Source organism: Vipera berus, assembly GCF_964194415.1.
Source record: "Vipera berus genome assembly, chromosome: 2".
Lineage (NCBI taxonomy): Eukaryota > Metazoa > Chordata > Lepidosauria > Squamata > Viperidae > Vipera > Vipera berus.
The window spans coordinates 137,452,071-137,469,172 of record NC_138203.1 but is presented as its reverse complement, the minus strand read 5'-3'; the positions used below and the strand labels follow the sequence as shown (position 1 = coordinate 137,469,172).

The window sequence follows — 17,102 nt, the reverse complement described above, 5'->3', positions numbered from 1 at the left end:
CGGCAGGTCTCCGGATGGCGGTGGCTTGGGAGAGGTGCGCACGATCCCGGAAGCACCAAAGCCTCGGCCGCGCACAAGTCCTCGGTAAGTTTTTTTGTTGACTGGAGTATAAGCCGAAGTGGAATTTTTCAGCCCAAAAAGTGGGCTGAAAAATTCGGCTTATACTCAAGTATATACGGTAATTCAATACTAACATATCTCCCTTGTTTATCCGATTCAATCAATCTTGCCGAAAAGTCTTTTCTTAAATAAATGGCCACTCCAGCCTTCTTGTCCGGAGCAAAGGATGCAAAATGTGTTCCCAATCGGGAATTAATCAGATACTTTTGGTCTTTTAATGCAATATGTGTCTCTTGTAAGCAAACAATGTCATTTTTATGTTGTTTCAGATAAAAAAATACTTTCTTTCTTTTCTGTGGTGAATTTAAGCCATTAACATTCCACGTCAGGAACTTCACCATCTCTGGTGACCATGAGCCTTTGGAACATGGCCTGAAGATCAGCTGTTGCTCTCTTCGGACGTGTTCCTCCCACAGGCTCTGAGACAGCCGCACTAACTGTGCATACTTGATGCCATTTCTTTGTAGCATGTATTGATTTGGGATAGCTGTGAGCTGGGGTGAGATTCACAAATAACAACTAGTTCAAGTAATAGGAAGACTGTTGTGCTCAAAACAGCCTGGCTGACATATTATCAAGGTAGAGAAAGGGATTGGGAAGAAGTCAGATGAGACTTTCTTGATGCAATATGTGAATTCCATCCCAATTTACCATGCTTATTTCTCCCCCTCCCCACTTGACAGGGGACACAGGGTCTATCAGTCCCAGAAGACCAATAGTCCTATGTTCAGGCTTAAGCAATAAGCTGTTGACATGAAGCACCTGTACACTGACAACCTGCTGAACAATTAAAAAATTGGTTAAAGCCTGTCCCAGGAACCCACCCACTCACTCATGCCTGCCCCATCATTCATTATGGAGGGCATTTGGTGGTAGTTTTGCACACCACTGGTGATTTGGAGAGGGAACACAAAGCTGGGGAATGTACCAACCACTGCCCTTAAAGATGTATAATCAAGATCACACAAAGTATTAATACCAATTTATAAAGCCTTGGTAAGACCACACCTCGAATACTGCAGCCAGTTTTGGTCACCATATTACAAAAAAGATGTCGAGAGTTTGGAAAAAACATTCAGAGAAGAGCAACTAAGATGATCAAAGGCCTGGAGACCAAAACATACGAAATTTGGGTTTGGCTAGTCTAAAGAAAAGAAGAAATAGGGGAGACATGACAGCAGTATTCCAGTATCTGAGGGGCTGCCACAAGGCAGAGGGGGTCAGGTTGTTCACCAGAGCACCAGAGGGAAGGACCAAAAACAATGGTTGGAGACTGATCAAAAAGAGAAGCAATCTAGAACTGAGAAACTTCCTGGCAGTGAGGACAATTAACCAGTGGAACAGCTTACCCCCAGAAATTATGGGCGCTTTTTAAGAAGAGACTGGACAATCACCAGTCTGAGATGATATAGGTTCTCCTGCTTGAGCAGGGGGCTGGACTAGAAGACCTCCAAGGTTCCTTCCAGATTTCTATTCCATTCTATTCCATTCTATTCTATTCCTCCACAAACCTTGTTACTGAGGCAGATTAGAGCAGTGGCGTAGCGTGGGGGGTGCAGGGGGGGCCGGCCGCACCGGGCGCAACATCTGGGGGGGGCGCGCTCGCACTGAGCTGCTCAGGGAGCCCCAAGGGCTGCACAGAGTTGGCTTGGCTCCGCTCTCGAGCTGCTCTTTCTTGCAAAGCGAAAGGAGTCCGGCAGGTGAGATGGGTGGCCACATAAACTGAATAAAATAAATAGAAGCGGCCAACTCTCCGCCCAGGCTCAGGCCAACCGCAAGCGCCCCGCAGGCGCCCTGGCAGGTTTGGCCGAGCGAAGATGGACCCGCTGGCCGGCCGGCCTAGCTTCGTGCGCATGCGTGGCTTTATTTAGCGGGGCTCACGTGCGAGCTTGAATGCAGCGGCTCTTGCAGGTCGAAGCCCCGCCCAGCCGCCCTCGAGAGGGACCCGGAAGCATCCCGCATGCGCGCGACTCTTCTTGGAAAGTCTACGCCGCTGCGGGGCGCGTCTTTTCAGCCCGTGACGTCACCGTCCGCCCGCCCCTCTATTTCCGCTTCCGGTTGCCTTGCCCCGGGTGCTGACAACCCACGCTACGCCACTGGATTAGAGATTAGCTGTCTGTTCAGTGCAAATTATGCTCCTATATTTTTCTGCTGATTCAAGGCTCTGAGATTATATGGCTCAAAGGAACAATCTTGAATCTTGCAATCCTCCAAACTTTCCTACCCCAAGACTGCCATCTTCCAGAGATGTTGGACAATAATTCCTATTACCCAAAATGAGCATGTGGAAATACTGGATGTTGCAGTCCAAGACAATTGAAGGGACCAAGAGAAAATAGGTTTGACATCTCTGCTCTCTCTTCTTACATAATGTAAAGGAACATAAATAAAATGTTGGTTTTAAAGGAAAATCTCAAATGTACAAATTTCCCTACACATAAGACAGGCCAACTATCACAGTGGGAAGCTGCGGCTGAAAGTGGTGGAACACTGGGTACTGATGAGGGGAATTCATTGTTACATTCACTGGATTAGAATTTATCAGGTAAGTGAACACTTCCTAAATTTGCCGTTAGCATATAAAATTAATCCTTTCAAAATGTGCTAAATTTGCCAAATCCTACAGAAGAGAAACAAATATTATGTTTGTAATATATTTTGTTTATATTATAGTGTCTTTCTCTTCTCATATTTTTGTCTTTTGAATCAGGGCTAGAAAGAAGTCTGGCAGGATGGGAATATATTTATAAAATTCTTCCTGCGTTACTGATTTGTTAGCAAATCTCCCTTTGTTTAGAAAATAAACACCAGGGAAGATGCAGGTTTTAGATTTTAGCTAGAATCAGGGAAAGCAAGGTGACTGTTTCACATATGCATGATGAGCCATAAACCAATCAACATCATTTTAGTACAGGCAGCTTTTTACTTACCACAACTGGGATCAGAATTTCCACTGCTAAACAAGGTGATTCTTTAGTGAGACACATCTGATTTTACAGACTTTTTGCAGCAGTGGTTAAGCAAGCCACTACAGTTGTTAAACAAATCATGTGGTCATTAAGCAAATCCAGCTTCCTTAACTTTTCTTGTGAAAAGCCAGTTGGGAAGGTCACAAATGGTGATCACATGACTCTGGTAAGCTGCAACAGTTGTAAATGCCAGTTGCCAAGCTCCCCAATTCTGATCACGTGACTGTGGAGAAGTATGAGTATCAGTTTAAGTCCTTTTTTTCCATACATATCTAGTCAATAAAATGTATGAGTCATCCTTCATACAAGCCCAAAATATTGTCGAGTGCAAACAAAAGGTTAAATTAAAGCTGGTTCTCATACAAGCAACAAATAAAATGCTTGGAACAGCTGCAGCAGATCAGTGCAATTACATGCTTGATAAAAGCTGTAGTCACACACGTTAAAATAGAGGTCCCTATTCCTTTAAGAGTGCTAGGCATATTTTAAATTCTGAGATATTATGGTTAAATTTGTTAAACAGTTAATGCGTGGTTTACCTATTCTCAAAATGATTTTCACCAGGGCCACATTCAAGTTCTGTGATTATAACAGAACAATAATAAGACCCTGTGCTACGAAACTGTAAAAGGCAGAAGTCAAAATGCAAATCCTATTTGTGTCGCCACACATTCAGATTCTAGTTTACCAGAATGCAAACACGGCAGATCCGAATTGTTTTCTCCTATATAAAATTTCTAAAATGTATTTATTTCTGGCAAGCCGACACCACCAGTGTTTTATCAATTTCTTTTCTCTTAAAAAATAGTCATGAGATTCAGAATGGAGCTCTTCAGCATGGTATTTATTTACATCGCATCTTTATTATTATTTTTTTATATAAATACCTCAAAATGGCAAACATAACTAACCCTCTTTTCCCCACAACTCTTGTGAGGTGGGTTGGGCAGAGAGAGTGAGTGGTCTAAAAGCAGGGGTAGGCAACCTCGGCTCTTTTATGACTCATGGACTTCAACTCCCAGAATTCCTCAGTCAGCTATGCTGACTGAGGAATTCTGGGAGTTGAAGTCCATGAGTCATAAAAGAGCCGAGGTTGCCTACCCCTGGTCTAAAGTCACCCAGCCGGTTTTCAAGGCCAATGAAACCAAGGTTTCCTGGTGCTTTCTAATCTGGCGCCTTCATAATCCCGCCTAGACCAAACTGGCAACTTCCCACTTTTAAAAAAAAAAACAACCCAAAAAAACCCCCACCCCAACACATTTCTATTCAAGAGGTGGGACGGAACGGAAGCCTGGTTATAAAACCCGTGTCCTCAAAAACAAAATAAAATACAAAAAAAAAAATGCTCCGAGACCCATTCTGGACATTGCAGCATTCAACTATATAGTTGCATCACGATGCCGAGGTTCATACAAAACGGTAGACCGCGAATAAGCCCATCTTCCGCGGCTTGAGATGATGAGCTGGGGTTTTTTTTACACGAGGCGCTTGGAAGCTCTTTGCTCTTTTTGCCTTGGTGGCTTGTAAAAGCGCGGCTTTAACCTCCCGCGCAAAACCACAGCCGCCACCAGCAGCCCTCGCCGCCCATGGCCTTTAAGGGGTTAACAGTATACAAAAGACAAACGGCAAAAGGGCAAAGGCCCGAGGGGGGGTCTCGTCCGCGGCCCAGCGGCAGTCACGTGACAGAAAGCTCCGACGCCCGGCGCACACCTCTAAGAGCGCGCTCTACCCCGCCCCTACATCTCCGCGTCTCGCATGCGCAGCCGGTCGCAAAGTGCCGCTGCTTTCTTTGTGCGGGCTGAGGGTCTCCGGCCGCCCTCGCGTCAGTCCTGCTGCTTTGAGAAAGGTGCGCGCGGGGAGGGGGAGGGGGCGGGGACGGGGGAAAAAAAATAAAAAGGTTCCGCACGGTGACGCAATCAGGTGCCGTAGCCACAACATCTAAAGGGCGCGTGCCGCAGCGAGAGTTTGGGGGCGACGACTGCAGGTTGGTTTGCGTGGCGGATGGTGCGGGAGGGGAGAATAAGGTTTAATGGTGAAACACTGGCGGGGAGGGTGGTCGGGTGTTTTTTCTTAACAATAAGGAGGGGCTCCGAGAAGTTACGTTGAGTGGGGGGGGACAAATGGGGGATGGGGGGTGGGGTTGTAGCAGCAACACCAGCAACTTTAACGTCCTTTAAAGGCAGTTTGTAGCCGGTTGCATAGACCAGTGTTTTTCGACCTTTTTTGGGCAAAGGCACACTTGTTTCATGAAAAAAATCACGAGGCACTCCACCATTAGAAAATGTTAAAAAATTTAACTCTGTGCCTATATTGACTATATATAAAGTAATTCTCTTGAATAGGAATCAAATAAACACAAAGAAAGTATTTTATAATTACTTTTCAATTTTTCCCACGGCACACCAGGCAACATCTTGCGGCACACTAGTGTGCCGCGGAACAGTGGTTGAAAAACACTGGCATAGACTGCAAAGCAACTCTGGGGTTTGTTTTTATTTCTGCGCGCCTGCGCTTGCTTGCTTCCTTCCAAGGATACCAAGGGTAGTTTTTTTTTCACAGCAGCCTTGTAAGGTAGGATGGTAGCTTCTTGTGCTTGTAGGAACGGGCTGGGATTCTCCAGCCAGTATTATGACTCGCACTTGTGGATTGTTACGGCTCGGCTTACAACCCTTCATTTTAGTGCTAGTTCGAAGTTAGAACGGTACTGAAAAAAAGTGACTTATGACTGTTTTTCACTCTTATGACCATTGCGGCATCTCTGTGATCGTGCGATTAAAATTCAGGTGGTTGGCAACTGACTCATTTACGATGGTTGGTTGCATGCCTCTGGGTCACGTGATCGCTTTTTGCAACCTTTTGACGAGCAAAGTCAATGGGAAAGACAGACTGAGTAACTTAATCATTGCAGTGATTCACTTAACGAGAAAGGTCATAAAATGAGGCAAAACTCACATCACAGATGTTTCACTTAGCAACAAAATGTTTGGGCTCAATTGTGTTCATAAGTCAAGGACTTACCTGTATTAGCGAGTGTGTTCTATTCTGAGGATGAAGGTTGTCGTAGCCTAACATCTGGAAGAGACCAGAGCCGAGGTAATTGAATTCCCAAGCGCGTTTTACAGAACAGTCCTAGTGTTCAGGAAGAAATTCTTATTGCAATTCTGCCCTGTCTCTGGTTGCTTCAGTCGGTGGAACATTTAATTGTTTGCGAAGTATATTGATACCTGTAGTCAGTGCCAGTTGTGGTCCTAAATTTTCCTTCATTGATGCATTGGGCGGGCTTAACCAGGGGAAAAGTTTATAATCAAAGTATTGTTTTCAGGCAGAAGAATGAACTGAGTCTGCTGTTTGTCTTAGTTTGGAGGCAAAGCAGTGGGTGTTGGGTGAAGAGTTGAAAAGATCCATGTCTTTTTTTCTTTCTCATTCATTTTGTAATAGAAGCTGTGTTGTATCCACAGCAGCTGCATTTCTTCAGTTGCAACTCCCAAGTTGCACAATTCACCGCTCGACAGTCCTTACAGAGGCCCCCTTTTCTGGCTCCAGAAATATAACTTCACTCAGATATAGGCCTTCAGATATTTTAATTCTGATAATGCTCTCTTGAGGTTATGGGTACCGTAGTTCAAAATATTGGGTGTCTTTTCCTAGTGACCTAGCCTAATGCTTATCTTGTTCCTAAATAGGATTATAGAATAGAATATATAGAATAATACATATAGAATATTCCTGTGTAAATTTTCCCCCTCTGCTCTACTTTACAGTTCATGTGGGATTACCCTTGACATTAGTTGCAATGGGATCTTTCCACTCGGTGGACGCGAGTAACTATTGCTCCAGGAAGCAGAAAGAGAATGATGAGGATTTGTTGACCAATAAAGATCGAGAAGACGATATTGCCAAGTTTCCGTATGTGGAATTCACTGGGCGGGACAGCATCACTTGCCCCTCCTGCCAAGGCACTGGCTGCATTCCCACAGGTAATTTTTTTGGTTCCTGCTTTTGTTGAGTGGTGAGTCCTTTTAGACTTGAGCATTTCGTGATCCTAGCACTCCACTCTTTCCTCGCTTCCTACCTTTAGCATTTCCTGCTGCTGTTTCATGTTTGACCTAAAGATGTAATAATGACATTTGAAGAACAACTTTCTTGTCATATAATTGGATGTTATTTAAAACTTCCTTTCCATTCTGTGATTGGGCTTATCTCTTTGATCTAGCTTGGTTTGCATGTATTGAACCACTTGTTTGCTCTGCAAGGAATCCTTAGCCTGGCGTTTTATCATTTGTTACCTTGACTGACACAAGGAATGATGATGTAATGGGTTGTTTGGAGAAATTTTCTACTTTGTCTTACCTGCATGACATGGGGCTGCGTTATTTAAGGGACCGCCTCTCCTTAATTACATCAAGTTGATTAGGGAGTTTAATTGATGGGATCTAAGTGATGGGGCTTTTCTGCTGTGCCCCCAATTTATGGAATCCGCTTTCCTGCAAAGTCAGGCTGACATCCCTTTTAACTTTCAAGGCCTGGCTGAGGCCCAGGCATCCAGGGGACTGGCAACATATTGAAATGCCTCCTGGTTAATTAACACATCCTCTTCACCTGACCTCTTTTAAATTTTGCCATACCTTTTATAATTTTAAAGTTTTTAATATTAACAATATTAATAATATTTAGGACTTTGTTGTATGCCATCTCACATGATTGTGAGATAAGCGGCTATATAAATATAAATAAATCTTCTTGATTCTCTTCCTCCTCCTACCTCTGCCCCCATTGATTGCCGCAATCACACAATTACCAATCCCCTTGGGGTTGATGTGCCGGAAATCAAGTCTCTCCTCAAGTAAAAGCTTTGACAGATGTACTTTGACATATCCTTGTGGTATGAAACGCTGCTGTTTTGGACTTGTAAATTGTGGTTTACAATTTAGCATAATGAGTGAAACCAGCCTGGATCTACTCCTGTCAACCTTACATTTCATTTCATTTCATTTTATTTAAATTTAATGCTGCTGGCATTACACGCAATATCTTTTGTCTGGTGCCTGAGACTTAAAATTTCACTAGTATATCACAGTGGCTTAGAGACCTGTTTCATTTTTGCCACATGAATGGAAATCTTGCTTAAGCTATTTCTGTCTGTTTATTTAGATTTAAAAAATCCCCTGGAAGACCATATATGGTGCTCCAGAGAGGTTCTTGTGTTTTACTAAGGTTATTACATGTTGTCTTTTCTTGATATCAAGACAAAAATGTGACTTTTAAAATGATGTGTTTTTCACTTCCGCTCACAATGTGTTTAAAGTAAGACTCTAAAAATGGTCCTTTCTCACAGAGAGGCTGGTACTCAGGGTTATTACTGCTTTTGTCTCCAGAGCAAGCTAACGAACTGGTTGCCTTGATTCCATATCACGATCAAAGGTTAAAACCTTCAAGAACGTAAGTATATAAGAATAATCAATTCCTTTTCTTGTGCAATGTATAGAATTTGAGCGTGCATAAAACCAATGAATGCCCAGCTGAAAAATGACTTTGAATAGCTAGATGTGGAAATGCCCTTGAACAACAAAGAACATCGATTTGACAGGTCTCTGGGGAGAGACATTTTCCAGGACTGAAGTAGGAAGTATTACTTTGGGGAATGAAATTTCATGAAGAGAATATTTCAGATTACAGTTTTTCAACCTTGGCAACTTTAAGATGTCTAGACTTCAACTCCCAGAATTCCCCAGCAACAAGCTGGCTAGGAAATCTGGAAGTCAAAGTTCAGACTACTTGCTAAGGTTGAGAAATACTGCTTTAATTGAAGCAGGACTGAGGACTTGACGTTTCTTCGCACGCTACTGGCATACAGTTTCCACTACCCCTTATATGTGACATAGACTGGGGCTGTTGAGAACTGGAATTAGCAATATAAGAATTCTGGGTTAGAATTTTCATTTTCCTCACTGAAATCTTAATTGAAAATGATCAGTATGAATAAATAAAGCAGCTTTAAGAGTAGTAGTTTGCAATAGAAAAATTAAAATAGAGAAGGCTTATCTTTAATTTTAAAAATTCCTTCTTAGCTTTTATCTCCTATGTACTCAGTGAGATTAACTGTGGAAGTGAGAAATTGAAGTCTTAATCACGACATGGGAAATCTAATTTTTGCTTAAAATTGTACCAGGGCCCTGTCCCAAATTGTCTTGGGGGAACAAAAAGTATTTGACGCATTTGTTTTCAGGCTATATGAAATATTTTGTTGGAACATGATTTGCGCCTCCAGAAAAAACTTAAGATGCATTTTAATTTAGAATGCTTCAGCAGATTCCCCTGTACAATAAACTCATTTCCCACATCTTACAATGTCTGATATGCAGACTCAGAATTTTGGAAGTGGTAAACAGCAATGCAGTGTTGAGATGCATTAATGAATTAAATATTAAGTAGAATGTTCTGTACCAGCCTGCTACCGGCCCTGCAGAAAAGGCAGGGTCAACCCCTTTACAAACGGCAAGAGGCTGGAATTACGCCTACCAAATTTATAGCTACAAAAACAAACAAGACACGAACCAAGAAACAGGAGCTTTAAGAAACATGAACCATCCGAGCAGTTGCCTTCAGCAAACCAGCCCTCCCAGACATTCCCCTTATATAGAGTTCAGGGCGTGGCTTCTCTCTGCCTCCTTCCGAGAAGCCCCATTGCCTTCCTCTGTTTACTTCTAATTGACTGCTTCCTGTGTCGGGCGTCCTTGAACAGGGCCAGCTGTGGGTCATCTTCATCCACACTGTCAGGCTCACACAGCTGGGTCTCCGTGGTGACCAAGTGGGAGGAGCCTGGCTGAGGGCTGTCATCAGCAAGATCTTCAACCCCCTCAGCATGGTCTTCAACACCCCCCTCCCCCTCTGAGTCATCCGACCCAACTGCCGAACCCACAGGCTGACCCTGAATCACAACATAGAATGCCTTCCAGTTCTATAGCTAGGTGGAACATGGAATCTTTTGCGATATGGAGCAAGATCTGCCTGCAGGGTCTGAGCCCATCAAATTGCCTGGACTATTTATTGGCTTTTGTCTTCTGCAGGAAGCTCTACGTCTCTGTGTCAGTGCTGCTCTGTCTTCTGGCATCAGGGTTGGTGGTCTTCTTTCTCTTTCCACATTCAGTGCTTGTGGATGACAATGGCATCAAGGTGGTTACAGTCTGGTTTGATGAAAAAAACTCCCTAGTCATTCTTGCCATCACGGTAAGGTCCAATACACTGACTTCATAAAGTTAGATGATCGGGGCAACTGGAAATCTGTTTTTCAGCAGTTTTTCCTTTCTCTCTCCTGTCCATAGGCTACCCTTCGGATCCGGAATTCCAATTTCTATTCCGTAGCAGTGACCAGCTTGTCCAGTCAGGTGCAATACATGAACACTGTGGTTGGGACCCAACAGATCAACAATGTTACTCGTATCCAACCACTGAGTGATCAGCTGGTATGGCAATTATTTTACATGAAACTAAGACCTATGGAGAGAGGGACTAGGTGGGGCGAGAATAGATAATCTTGTGGCTTGGGGGGAAGGGGTGGGGGTTCCCGACCTTGGCAACTTTAAGACGCGTGGATTTCAACTCCTAGAATTTCCCAGCCAGCCGTGATAGGGAATTCTGGGAGTTCAAGTTCATGTGTCTTAGAGTTGCCAAGATTGGGAATACCTGCTCTAGTGAAAGACAATTTAGCCCCTAAAAGAATCAGTGTCCCCATGGACGCCTCTGTTGGCTCCTTGCAATATGAGATTTATTTTTAAATTATTTTACTGGAAAGTCAATAAATGGGAAACTTGGAATCTCCAAGGTGCTAATGATCTGTGGCCACCAAAAATTGTGCTGTAAGATGACTAGCCCTACATTTTTTAAAAAAATACTAAAGAATGTCTTTTGACTCAAAATAGACTCCATATTTATTCTGAAAAGCGATGCCTAACTTTATTTGTTGTCTCCTCCCCCCACCCCCTTAAAGAGAGGAAGATAATTGAAGGTTGAGAGCATGTGGGGACATGGGTGCCTTGATGTTTGGAGGGGGTTTTTTGTGACTGGCACCGCCTCCGGAGCTCCGGACGGCCCCTGACCTTCGGTCTTTCTGCCGTGACCTGAAGACTTGGTTATTCCAACAAGCGGGTCTGGACTGACTATGTTTTTTAAATTTGGCTTTTATTGAGTTAAATTGTCATGTATCTATTATATTTATTGTTTAATTCTTTTTTAAATTTTGTATTCCATGTTTCTTAAATTTTTTGTTGTGAGTCGCCCTGAGTCCTTAGGGAGAAGGTTGGCATATAAATTCAATAAATCTAATCTAATCTAATCTAATCCACTATGGCAACCACTTTGTGAAGAAGCAAGTGCTTGCTTCAAAGTCCTTTACTGTTGCTGGCTTATAGTTAATTCACAACTTGTGTTTCTCCAGGTGAATTTCACCATGAAAGCTGAAATGGGTGGACCTTATGTATAGTGAGTGATTTGTGTTTTTGGCATTTGAAGTGTAATGAAGAAATACAATATTTGCTGTGAGATAGGTGCCACTGCCAGGTTCCCTAATAAAGTTTCAGCTACGTAATCTTGTATGTGCAGTAGAACTATGGCAGCTCCTTCTAGGCTAGAGGGCTAGTGGATGGCATAATTTATGTGTAAGCTTTCACTTACCGTATGTTCTAGATTTCCAAGTATCATTTGTTCTTATTCCCATTTGGCCAAATTTAAAAAAAACTTTTTCTTTGCATGCTTCCATGTCAAATACAAAAAATTAGGAGTTAACCTAGATACTTCAGAAGCCATAATCATTCTCATTGCTTTCTCAAACCACTGGAAGAACCCAACCTTTTTTTTAAAAAAAATATTTTAATTGTATGAATGGTCTGAAAAGTATGTGTATTTTCCTAGTTGTTCCAAAAGAAAACGTATTCCTAAAAAGATGTTTGCTGTGTCAATCTGCTACTGTTAAATGGTATCTCTACTAAATGTTGCACAGTCACATCCTGCATGTATTTTTTTTTAAAAAAAGTTGTTTTAGTGCTAGTGAGCTTCATGATTGGAAGTGAAAACTGAATACCGCAACACATTGTGACTGATTTAACACAAATCTCCTTAGGTATAAAAAATAGTCTAGAATCTAACTAAAGCTAAAAACAGATTTGGCAATAAAATCTGCTCAAGCTTAAATTCAAAAGGCACTGGCTGTACCACGTTCTGATTATAGAACAATAGTTTTAAGATTTCTTGCATCATTTAGTTTCTAAATATTTTAAGATTTTGTGATTTTCTCTCTTTTAGTTTCTTCTGCACATTACCAAAGATCCGAGTGCACAATATTGTGATTTTCATGAGGTGTGTAACTTTTACAGATTTTTTTTCCATCCTCCTTCCTTTTTTATATTTCCAAATATAAATCCATAACTAGTCTTCTAGTATTGGGGGGAGGGGGGGGCAGTCACTTTTTCTTAATCTCCAGAACCTCCTTTAATAATTCTGCTGATTTTAGATATCACAGTTGCCAAAAGCTGGCATTATTATGGCTTGCTCTTTTTATTAAAAAAAACTGGAAAACCCAATTGAACTGTTGTGTATATTCCGGATTAGTCTTTAACACATTTATAATAAAAAAACCTCTCTCCAAAAATAACAATCTTCTCCTCCCACATTTAATGCCTTTTCCTTACTGCTTTTTTATAAAAACACCTAGTGAACAACCCAGGCTTGCTAGGAACACACAGAGAGGGTTTTGTCAGATCTTTTATATGTCAGTAGGTCCCAGATTAATCTCTAAACCTGACCACCGCCTTTCCTAGCAAACTTGCGTTTTGCTAAACTATTTTCTGGCTTCTGAAGGGGAAGAGTGGAGTTGCAGGAAATTTCAACCAGGTGAGGAGTCTATGCCCCTCTAGATCTTGTTGGTTTTTAATTCCTACTCTCTTTGGTCTCCCTGGCAAATGGTAAAAGATGCTGGCAATGGTAGAATCCCTTCCTTTAACTTTAAATGGAGATAGTTTTATTGATACATACAATGTTGCCCTGGAACTTTGCAGATGGTTTTTGATTGCAGCTTGAGCATTGTCCAGTGTGGAGCTGCTGTATTTGTATGTTGAATAATACAAACATTCTGGCTCATAATTTAATATGTCACTATAGGTTGTGAGGACGCCGCTTACTTTTTTGGTTTATTAAAAAAAAGGTTTCCTCTTTTTCTGTTGTTTCTGCCTTTCAGAACCTCAGTGAAAATCTCTTACATCGGCCACATATCTCAAAGTTCCTTGGAGACCTACAATTACGTTGACTGTGGCGCCAACTTCACAGCTGCCCATTCTGGCCCTTAACCCCCAATTCTGGAAGATGAAGCTCAAGAGAAGGGCAGCTACATATCCTGGTGGTCCTAACCAACTGGTTCCCATTACTGTGTAACTTACGATGGAATTTGTGTCTTTGTTTTGAGAGAGGCTGTTTTAGCCCTTGGCAAAATGAAAAGGCTGGGTATGTAGCCTTCCACAATTTTGCATGGACAGTTGGGCTGTGCCTTGGTGCTGCTTTGAAGAGGATTTGCTTAATCCCAGTCCCCACGTTCTCTTCAGATGCTAGTTTGTGCTTTTCTTGTTATTTCTCATTGACTGACTTTGCTTCTTAATAGGATTTGTCATACTTACAAGTTTTCCCATTAAAATTTAAGAAGGGATGAGTTTCTGAAAACGTTTGGCTGGACTACTAACCATGAAACATATTTCAACAATGACCTTCTGACGTAGTTACTGCCAATAAGGGAGCTATTGTACAAAGGGAAATAATCTCGAATACGATTTCTGTGTACTCTTTAAAACTTCTGCCTTGCTTATTGTCAGATAAAGCAAGAATATGCATCCACTGAAACATCTGAATGTAGCAAGTTGCACTCTTTATATGTGAGATTCCTAGAAATATATTGTCTTTTCATTGATATAACTTCTAAAAACTATTTTCATGGTTCTGTGCACAGCATTCTAAAGAGCACATGATTGAATTAAGAATTCTCACATTTGCTGAATCTACAGTCTTTTGATTTTCTTTGCGTTTAAGAATGAGCATCATGGAAGGACTTCAGATTTTTACAGAACCAGTGAGCACTTTTTAATCTTTGGATCTCCAAAGTCTCTGAATTTGAGATTATGGTGGTTTAAAGGTAAAGGTAAAGGTTCCCCCGCACATGCGTGCTAGTCGTTTCTGACTCTAGGGGCTGATGCTCATCTCTGTTTCAAAGCCGAAGAGCCAGCGCTTGTCCGAGGACGTCTCCGTGGTCATGTGGCCGGCATGACTAGACGCCAAAGGCGCACGGAACGCTGTTACCTTCCCACCGTAGTGGTCCCTATTTTTCTACTTGCATTTTTACGTGCTTTCGAACTAGGTTGGCAGAAGCTGGGATGAGTAACAGGCGCTCACTCTGCTACGCGGCACTCGGGATTCGACCCGCCAAACTGCCGACCTTCTGATCGACAAGCTCAGCGTCTTAACCCACTGAGCTGGCCTTTATTATTAGCCACAGAAGAGTTTGATTATGCAGATTTTGGTAGGGTTGGGAATATTTGGTTTTCAACAAAAAGAGATTGATCTTAGTGTTGCTGTGTAGTACAACCTCTTAAAAAGATTAGTGTGGGATATACATTTAAAAGTAACACTGGAATTGGGCAAAGATATGTCTTTAGGAAATAATCCTAATTTTTCAAATACCAACTGCTGCAGTTCATCTTTAAAAAAAATTAAGTGTCCTAACTCATCTGCTACGGTCTCTTGAAGAAGAAAAAGAAACCTATTTAAACTTGAAGTAAATTTTAAATTTTATTTTTTACTCTTTCAATGATGGGGGAATTTATGTTCATTTAGAATCTGTATTTTTTTCAGTTTGGCAGAGTGGATTCCTAAAATGAAGAATAAACCCTTAAACCTCCTCCTTTGAGGAGTCTTCTGGTTTTTTCTTTTATCCAAATGGATTTTTTTTTAATTTTAAGGGGCTAATGGAGACACAGAAGGAGCCATTTCAGGACTGACACTAAGCAGCAGGTGCAAATAAAAACCACTGAATGTGAAGTCTGTTAGGGTGAGGAGGCCGACAACCACTTGTAACTGCAATGGATTATTGCTCGGTGGCATTCCCTCCCCCCAAAATAAGTCTTAATCTACTTGTTTCACCACATTTCCTAGCTACCAACTCAATTTACAGATCATCAGTTACCATACTTTAAATGAAGATGCAGTAAAACCTCAATTCAGCAGACTTGTGAGGCGATGGATAACGTTTTTGTGTCACCCACAAATAACAAGACAAAAGCCCGTTTCTGAAGCAGTCTGGAAAACCGTCACACAAGTGTCACACGAATGGTGTAAATCGATGGAAATGACATCATTCTGGAGTTAATGGACAACCCCTCCCCCTCTCGTCTATTAAATTGAGGTTTTCCTGCAATGGACCATTCATGCAGCAGTTCACAAATGAAGGCATTGCGATAGCAAGAACAGGTGAGAATGGCTAGAAGGAGAAGGATTTATCATGCAGCGTACGCATTTGAATATGTGGTGGACGAAGTTCTCATGGACCTAGATGTGCTTAGTTGCCTCTGTCTAATGCTACAGCAAGACACAACAGGAGCTAAGTAATAAGGGGTAAAGCCATATAAGTTAAGCAAATGCTCTTAGGAATCTTCCTGCTCAACTATTTGCCGAGTTTTGTTTTACTTCTGTCATCTTAAACGCTAGATTTGATGCAGCAGGAGATGATCAAGTGGAATTGGAGAGTATTGTCGTTTTCTCGTGGACTCCTGGGAACATAGAAGGGCTTCTGAGATCACCTGAATATCATGTCCCTAGCTTGCATTTGACCAATGGTTACAAACTCTGTCGCTATCAGTTTCCTCCTCCTCTTCTCCTTCCCAGCATAGTCATTTCCAAAGGGCCCAATATTTACTTTCTACCAAATGCTCTTCCTTATTGGCTGCTGCTGTAAAGAGGGGAAAAACAAAAAAACACGGAAATATTCCCACCCACTTGCAATCCAACTCTGGAGAGCTATCACAAGAAGGAATAATAAGTCACTGTTATTACATCTTCTTACATTGTCACATACTTACAAGGTACAATCCAAGAGATTACAACAGCTGCACAGGGCCAATATTAGCTCTGGCACTTCCACACCCCTCCCCCCACTTCCGCCCACCTTACATTTTGAACCCCAAGTCTGGGGCTTGCACAAGAGGCTCCCCCAGGAACTTGTGCTGAACTGCCAGCCCCCAAAGCATAAATTACATTCAGTGTTGACAGGTCAATGCCCCCTTCCTTTCTTCTAACCCTCAAGGCTGGATTCAAAAGTGCTTGGAAGCCAGGATGCACAGTCGGTTCCCTTCCCAACAGCCTGCCACGCTCATCCACGGCAACAATGTGGGCATATAACTGTCCTCTTGGGACCGGGCCCAATGGATTCCATCTCACAGCTAAGGGACGTGGATCTCGTGCAACACAATTGCCAGTACATTCAAGAACTTGTTCAGATTCAGAAGGGCCAAGAAAGCCCGAGGTGTCGTTAAGAGGTGATGTGGCCTGGCTGGGCTTGTGCCCTTGCCCGCGTGTCCAGTTCTAATGGCACAAACCAGTGGCCAGAGGAATGAGATCAGGCTGGATTTGACCAGAGGTCAGTGGGATGGAGCCGGCTATAGTAGCGGCTGCTCCAGCCCAGGTCTGTCCACGCTGGGGAGGGAGGATTAATTGCATTACCCTGATCACAGATTTGAAATAAAGCCTGAGACCACATCACTCGTCACAACCACGCAGATGCCCCTGCCACAAAAGTGGAGACGAGGCCTGTAAACACTTGCACCAGGAGAGCTGCCAAACTAGAAACAGAAGAAAGAGTGGGAAGGATTTTATCCTTCTCGAAATGAAGCCATAAACTAGGACAAAAGTCAGAAAGGGGAGATAATACTGGGGCGAGTGAAGAAAGGAGCTTTTTACAAATGTTCCTTCATTTCTTTCTTTTTT

At 42.4% G+C, this 17,102-nt stretch overlaps 1 protein-coding gene across 1 annotated transcript; it reads left to right on the top strand.

Annotated features, from left to right (window-relative positions):
* The first annotated feature begins 4,873 nt into the window (after positions 1 to 4,873).
* Positions 4,874 to 16,966, top strand: TMEM106C (transmembrane protein 106C). The gene is made up of 8 exons (XM_081316634.1): positions 4,874 to 5,073; positions 6,851 to 7,066; positions 8,465 to 8,528; positions 10,157 to 10,316; positions 10,412 to 10,552; positions 11,524 to 11,567; positions 12,387 to 12,440; positions 13,318 to 16,966. The coding sequence occupies exons 2-8, from the start codon at positions 6,883 to 6,885 to the stop codon at positions 13,424 to 13,426; spliced, it is 756 nt and encodes a 251-aa protein (XP_081172760.1). The 5' UTR covers positions 4,874 to 5,073; positions 6,851 to 6,882; the 3' UTR covers positions 13,427 to 16,966.
* The last annotated feature ends 136 nt before the right edge of the window (positions 16,967 to 17,102 follow it).

Bases quoted from the DNA above. Each gene is read 5' to 3' on its own strand.
- TMEM106C (XM_081316634.1), top strand. From the start codon at position 6,883: ATGGGATCTTTCCACTCGGTGGACGCGAGTAACTATTGCTCCAGGAAG. The intron at 7,067-8,464 runs GTAATTTTTTTG...TTTTGTCTCCAG, and splicing joins CACTGGCTGCATTCCCACAG to AGCAAGCTAACGAACTGGTT. The intron at 8,529-10,156 runs GTAAGTATATAA...TGTCTTCTGCAG, and splicing joins AGGTTAAAACCTTCAAGAAC to GAAGCTCTACGTCTCTGTGT.